This window comes from Cibotium barometz, chromosome 6 (assembly GCF_041138505.1).
Source record: "Cibotium barometz isolate CiBa-2024 chromosome 6, ASM4113850v1, whole genome shotgun sequence".
In the NCBI taxonomy this organism is placed as follows: Eukaryota; Viridiplantae; Streptophyta; class Polypodiopsida; order Cyatheales; family Cibotiaceae; genus Cibotium; species Cibotium barometz.
In genome coordinates, this window is record NC_141051.1 from 4551930 (window position 1) to 4559882 (window position 7953).

At 42.9% G+C, this 7953-nt stretch overlaps 1 protein-coding gene across 1 annotated transcript; it reads right to left on the minus strand.

Annotated features, from left to right (window-relative positions):
• Window positions 1-4892: 4892 nt before the first annotated feature.
• Window positions 4893-6842, minus strand: LOC147637366 (uncharacterized). Its single transcript, XM_086798858.1, has one exon. The coding sequence runs from the start codon at window positions 6817-6819 to the stop codon at window positions 5011-5013; it is 1809 nt and encodes a 602-aa protein (XP_086654984.1). The 5' UTR covers window positions 6820-6842; the 3' UTR covers window positions 4893-5010.
• Between the last annotated feature and the right edge of the window lie 1111 nt (window positions 6843-7953).

The window sequence follows — 7953 nt, forward strand, 5'->3', positions numbered from 1 at the left end:
TAGGCAAACTCAACAAGTGGAAGATACTTCTCCCATGCAGTCTTTTGATCTGCCACATAACACTTCAACAAATCCAACACGGCTGAATTAGCAGCTTCACTTTGGTCATCCGTTTGGGGATGATAAGCTGATGAAAACTCAAGTTTAGTACCCATGTTATCAAATAAAGCCCTCCAAAAGAGGCTCGTAGTCATGGGATCTCTATCCCCAACAATGGATTTAGGCATACCATGATGCTTGTGAAGATATTAGCAAGAAAAAGCTTTATCATATGATCAACTTTAATGGTTTTCTTGACGGGCAAGAAATGAGCTTGCTTGCTAAACCTGTCCACAATGGTCCAAATAGCATCATTCCTATGCTGGGATCTAGGCAAGTCCATAATAAAATCCATAGTAATACTTTCCCAAGGTTGCGAGAGAATAGGCAATGGCTGAAGCAAACCTGGAGGTTTTTGCCTGTCAAATTTCACCTTTTGGCAAGTAATACATGCACGTACATAAGCCTCAATGTCTTTACGCATGCTTGGCCAAACGAAATATCTCTTAATCATGCGTGTAGTGGGCATGATACCTCTATAACCAGCATAAGGTGGAGCGTGACATTCCTCCATAACCTTTGGATGCAAATCCTTCACCACACATAGGCAGTTATCCTTCATAAGATAACCCTCGTTGATAACATAAGAGGCATGTGAGTGACCAGCCATCAAATCAGTCCATATATGGCAAAAATCATGATACAAATCACGCATAGCAAATAAGTCCCCATGAGAGGTCACTGAGACTGCAGCCACATAAGGCCTCTTGGATAATGCATCTGCCACCACATTTTTCTTTCCCGGAGTATGCACAATCTGAAAATGAAACATGGAAAGAAAGTTTGCCATTCTCATCTGCTTCTCTGAAAGCTTTGTTTGAGATAGAAAGTATCTCAAGCTTTGATGATCTGTCTTGACTACAAATTCAGCCCCAAGAAGATAATGTTTCCATATCTTTAAGGCATGAATTATAGCCAAGAGCTCTTTCTCATAGATATCCATATGAAGATCAGCATCATGCAAACCTCGGCTCTCATATGCAACTGCATGCCCTTCTTGATTTAGGACAGTCCCTATTTAATCGCCACAAGCATCACATTCTACTACGAATGATCTTTGCAAGTCAGGAACAATTAATACGGGTCCACATATGATAGCATGCTTGAGTTGCAAGAAAGCATCCTGTTCTTTTGAAGTTCCATTTGAAAGTGGTTTTCTTCTTGGTGAGATCATGTAGAGGGGTGGCTATCATAGCAAAATGCCTTATGAAACGCCTATAATATGAACATAATCCCAGAAAACTACGTACTTGATGTACGTTTTGCAATTCTGGCCAATTCCGAATGGTCTCTATCTTTGCAGGATTCATTGTTACTCCATCCTTGGATACAATGTGACCCAAATAATGTATCTCTGAAAGGAAGAACTCACTTTTCTTGGCATTAATGAAAAGTTTATGCTTCCGCAACTCTTCGAACACTGTGACCAAATGAGTTCTATGTTCCTGCTCATTCTTGAAGAAAACCAAGATGTCATCAAAGAATACACCGATGGGGTCGGAATATCCTATCCATCATACGATTAAACGTGGCAGGAGCATTGGTGAGACCAAAGGGTATCACCAAAAATTCATATAATCCAAAGGCTGTCCTGAATGCAATTTTATGGACATCTTGTGGCACCACTCGTATTTGGTGATAACCACTCTTCAAATCAAGTTAGCTAAAACAAGCCGAACCATCAAGCTTATCCAAAATGTCATCAATACGTGAAATTGGGAATCTATTCTTGATGGTAAGCTTATTTTAAGCTCTATAGTCCACACACATGCGGAATGACCCGTCTTTCTTTTGAACAAGAAGCACACGAGAGCAATAAGGTGAGGAACTAGGCTGAACCAAACCTTTCTCTAAAAGCTCATTTACCTGCTTCATGATCTCTTCTTGTTGTGCGGCACTCACACGGTATGCGGGTTTATTAGGTGGAGAACTACTTGGCACAAGATCTATGCAGTGATCTTCGGGCCTTTAGGGAGGTAATTCACCTGGCAATGCATCAGCAAAACAATCGTTAAATGCATGAAGAAAATTCAGCCTATCGTAAGTCATAGCATCCACATTTTGTTGATTTGGTACAATGCTATCACGAACAAAAACCAAGTACGCAGAAAGACTCTTTTTCATTGCTTTATTAATTTGGATGTGAGATACAAGTGGGATGGAATCCCCTTCTTTGCCAGCATCAATGAAATGCATACGGCCTCTATGCATAAAAGAAATCATGTTGGTCTTGTACTCTTTGCGGGGCTCAAGCCTATGATGCCATGGCTTGCCCAACAATACATCACATCCATTTAGTGGTGCAACTAAGAAATGCTCATTATCAAGGTAGCCTTGGATATGTATGCGCAACTTCCCTATCAGTGGGGTAACCTGCACCTCTTTACCAACAAAGGCAGCTTCGGCTTCAATCTGAGGTCCCATGTTCTCAACCTCAATACCCAAGGTAGCTGCCGTTTGTATAGAGATGAAGTTATCGGTTGCACAGTCAATCATCAAAAATGAATAAGGCGGGCTGATCCTTGATTTGACCCCAAGCTTTGCATACCATCCGCTCTTTTGCTTCATGTTTTGTGTTTCCCTGCACATCGAGAATTGCATGTACATTAGCCTTGGTCTGCTTATCCTCATGCTTTGGTTTGTGGTCAGGGCATTGTCGAAACATGTGCTCTTTGCTGCCACAAGAAAAACATTTTCCCTCCTTGGCATATTGCTCTCTTTGCTCAGGGGTCAAGCCAAATTTGTTCTTCTTGGACCCTGATCTTTAGATGAGGTATTTTCAGCTTTACCTCCCTTGTGGATCTCTCGGAAGTTCTTTTTAGGTGGCTATCCACCTTTTTGCATATTTAGGACAGCCTTGTCTTTGCCCTTTGAACCGCCTTGATCTTGCTTAATTTTGAGCACCAATTGCTCCGTAGCAAGAGCAGAGGCTGTAAGCTGTTGCAAAGTATGTTTCGGATGCAATTCAATGCCCGAACGATAAGCTGGTTGCAATCTGGAGCAAAACTTCCTCTTTCTTTCATCCTCAGTGATTTCCATAAAAGGAGTTACCTCAAGCAACACTTTCCAGAACTTATTGACATACTGTTGCACACTTTCATTATCTCTTTGCTCAAGTCTATCCCACTTTTGGGTGAGAGTTTGCTCCGCATTTTTTGGTGGCAAGAACTGAGCATAAAATCTGTCCTTAAACTCTTTCCACGTGCAAATGGGGTCTTTGGTGATCTTTTCAGTGATCCACCAATGAGCAGCGGTCCCCTTCAAAAACATGCTAGAATGGCATACTTATGCTCATGCTCTTCATGAAAAACATCAAATTTAACGGACTTATCACCTGCTTTAAATTCCTTGAGCTTTCTGGTATGAGGCTCATGGTTCTCTCTTTTTCTTTTCCCCTTATCAACGGGGCAATCCTATCTGCATGGGCTCCATGGGCCATCATGGAATTTTCATGAAGCACGGTGGCATATGCTCCATGAACTTGAGAATCAAATGCATGTGACCTTCCTGCATAAGGCAATGTCTCCCCACCATAGGTAAGACACAGATCCAGGCACGAGCCTCCCTATGGAGTGATAGTCCCATAGGCAAGACACAGCACAAATACTGGCTCTTCCATGGCGTGACAATCCCATGGATAGAACAGAGTCCAGGTCATACACGGGTGGCACCAGTCTGGCTCCTGTCCATACATTACCATCCTGCTAACACACGGGTGGCACCACTTTGGCTCCCGTCCATGTTAAGCAAAAATAATGGCCCCTTCACATGAGACACCGGCCTGGCCTCAAGTGAACGAGACACAAATTTGGAGATGGACCAAATGGTCGGCCAATGGGTGACATCCACCTGCATGCTTTAACTTTTTGGGCATGCAAGGCACCTTGACAAGGCAATCAGTCATCAAAGAGATGCCATCTTTTGATTGTTTAACTGCCCTATTGGGTGTGCAGTTATCCAAGAGATGACATCTGATTATTTCACTGCTCTATTGGGTGTGCAGTCATTTATGTTTGACAAAGGATGGCCACATGTATTTTATGAGTAAAAGCACAAAATATTGCATCAAGTTAGATTGATAGCATAAACCTGCATTATATATACATATATATATATATATATATATATATATATATATATATATATATACACACACATATACATATATATACATATACATATATATACATATATATACATCAAGTTAGATTGATAGCATATACCTGCATGCTTCACACACACACACACACACACACATATATATATATAGAGAGAGAGAGAGAGTGCACTGGGGAGGAATTGTAAGGAGGGGGGGAGAGAGAGAGACATGGAAGAGGTGAGGGCTGAAGGGATGGGCATGGGAGAGGAGCAATCGGAGGTGAACTTGCTTGACACAATGAACATCTGAACTCTCACAATACACATTAAACATCAAGTTTTGGAATATAGAAAGAAAGTAAGCGACCTTGTTGGGCACACTACAATATAGCAAAGATTGATACAACGATTGCATGGCATTTAATGGATAATTGGTCGAACTTTTTTGAAATGTAAAGCATAGGATACACATCAATGTGTGGAAAATGCAAAGGCCATAGAGGTTGAATCAACTTATGTTGTCCCCAACGATACGAATGCTCACCACACACAGTTGATGCCAAGGTAAGCACGGGACAAGAGGACATGAAGATAAGAGATGTAGATATGCCTTGGTAAAGAACATAGGACTGTATACTTTACTCCAATCTAAAATTAATACGCTTGCCTCTTGCTATAATTTCCCAAGAGTAATAAATCTAATAAACCTGAAACCCCAGGATTGAATTCCTCTTTTAAGGATCGATTTCATTTCTTTGGAAAAAAGATTAAGAGATACATCACGTTGAATCTCAACAAAATGCAGTCACCATCTCACCACGGCCAAAATTTAAGGAAACTCTTCTTCTGGTCTTCTTTTCTCAAGTGGGTTTGTAAAGATGGAAACCTGATTGCATTGACAACAGTATCAAGGAGAAAAGGCTTGCAAGGTATAGCTTGAAGTGGTGGAGGAAGCTGTACAATATTGCATGGGGGCTCCTTATGAGTGCCAGGCAAAGATACAATTGGCTCATATTGATCATCTGCACTCTGTAGAAGCCAAGCAGTCTTTTGGAATATGTTGTTTGTTGACTCATCCTGGTTCAGTGAGATCTTGCTAAGCCCTTTCTGCAAGAGGGTCTCCGCTTTTGATGACTCCAAAACCCCCAAAGCATGAACTACACAACTTTGGCTCCTGCATTCTTTTGAGAGCTCTTCTAGCTCCTCCATTACGTCCTTATATCGATGTTCCCACTGCTGATAGCTGCTCAAGGCCGCATCCGCGTACTCGCGAGCTCTTTGATAGAGCATGTATGCATTAGCATACTTGGCATGCGTGCAGTCGGCTTGTGCAAGGTAAAAACACCTTTCAGCTTGAGAAGCAAGCTGTTTGGCAGCTAGCTCAGCTGCAAACTCGACCTCACCCCTACTCAGTTGTCTTCCAGATGTGACAAGATCGGACAAATCTATAAGACTTTGAATGAGCTGCTCATACAAGCCAGCTAGCTGTTCTTGCTTTGGCTTGGTCGATTTATCTTTCTTTTGAGGATGTTGCTGTTGTTGTTTGAGAAGGCGATTCTTTGACATGGTGACCAGCAGCTGCTTTTGATTCATGATCTGTTGCAATATCATACAGCTAACAGCCCTATCAAGGCCTAGTAGGTTATGTTTCACAGGACCCTCAGCACTGCTCGCAAGCTCTTCCCGAATGTGTCGCCTCGCATCCTGAAATGCTCCCACTATCTTGTCAAAAATACTTAACTTTTTCTTTGAAACTGCCAAGGTGGAGGTCGTCAAAGCACCCAACTTTGTCTCCGACTGTTGCCCTTTCTCAATGCAGGAACAAATTTTTGCATTGTGGATGGGGAACTCGTGACCGAGCCAGTTCAATCCTGTCATGCTAATCGCTTGCTGGGGGCACGCTTCGCTCGATATCACGGCCTCCAATTTGGCCTTTAACATGTCCACAGCAAAACCCTCCTGTGTGCTCAGATGCGATCCATCCATGCCCATTTTATATGAGCAATAGTGAATGTTCGGAATGATTTCGTCCTCGACCTTCCGCTGATAAAAGTCTCGGTTTTCCATGGATGCGAGCTTCTCATAAACAACCTTTGCACAGAAAAAGCTTTCCATGGCAATGTCCCAATGTTGCTCTCGTTCTACCAAATAGGAGCCTTTCATGTATGCTGCATAGGCTGTGGCCTCAAGGGAGGTTTTTGGATCCGCTTTCTCGGCGCAAGCATGAGAAAACAAGTCAGCCCATTTGAAGGCTTTGGACAGACGCCCAATCATATGCGAGCGTTGATGAGCGTTTGCGGTCTGCTTGATGGCCATGGCATAACTCCACGCCCTCTCGGCCGAGTAAAGAAGGATGTGCAGATAATTCATGTCTACAAGGACCTGCTTTGCCACAACATTCACCTGCCTTTTGGCATGTCGTTTGGCATGTGTTGTGCCGGGGGCCTTGCGTGACTTGTAAAGGCGTCTCAGTCGGGCCGTACAATGCCTCCGGTAGCGCGTATAGTCATGATGCCTTACCCCGTGCTTATTCTGTGCTGTCATGATTAGTTGCAGCACCTTCAATGTGAGCAGCTTGGCATGATCCACATCCATAGCAGACGCGCCCATCTCACCTTTCATCCTCTCCTGCAGCTGAAGCAACCACTAATTCGTTTGTGCGCTCGCCCTCTTCCTTTGTCTCTCTTCTTTATATGCTAGCAGTATATATATATATATATAGCGAGCCGGCTTTTGCTCTCGTTTGCTTTTCGCTAAAAAAAAAAGCAAAAGCTCCACGCGTTCAAAAGAAATCTCGCTCTCGTCATATAGACATTGCGCTGGATTAATTAATTATAACACCTTCGCAATCTAAGGTGGTTTAATTAACATATTATTTTTCATTTTTTCATTTTATTTAGCCTATGCAACGATGAAAAACATGATATCTCTCTCTCTCTCTCTCTCATCGCATCAAGTAGACGTCTCCTCTCTCTCTCTCTCTCTCTCTCTCTCTCTCTCTCTCTCACAGAGCTATTTCCTTGGCTCGAAAAACCCCTCGCGCTCCCTTTTATACTCACGGACGGTTGGCAACAGAAGACTCCAGAAGGAAAATGCCATGCGCACCCCCTTTTACACTCGCGGAAGGTCGGCAACAACAGAAGACTCCATGATTTTCTTTTAATCTTGTGCCGGTTGTAACGCTAAGGGTTTAAATACTCACCTAAGGTTGCTCTGCTCGCACTGTTTAATTAATTAATACAAAACAAAATTGATTGGGCACCCATATTGAGGGGATGCTCTATCCATTTCCAACTCCTAGTCATAGGGCTCCCCTGGTCTTACTAGGATAAAGTCCCCTTCACACATCAATAAGTGGTGTAACTGCATCTTTTGGCCTCCCTCTTTGAGGACCACAATAGTGGTCATCGTAACCTCCCTCATTCTCCACAAGTTGCATATGATGGGTTCCTTCGGCTCTTAGCTAGAAATATGTAGAGGTTTGTGCACTTATTAGTTGGTTTATGGAGCTATGTGATCATCTTCATCCAATAATCAATGACAAGATGGATATAATGTGTGCATGCCGCATCCTGGCCCTTCTTTTCTAACCATTTTTTCCAAAGACATGTCCCTATGCGCTATCCCTCACATAACCAACAATGTGTAACTCCTTTGGCATCTTGTTAGGAGCTTAGGTAACCCTGAAATGTCCTTCTTCCACATCTCCATTCCGCCTTCTTTTTGTTAGCACATTCATCCCCAGTTTCTGCCCAT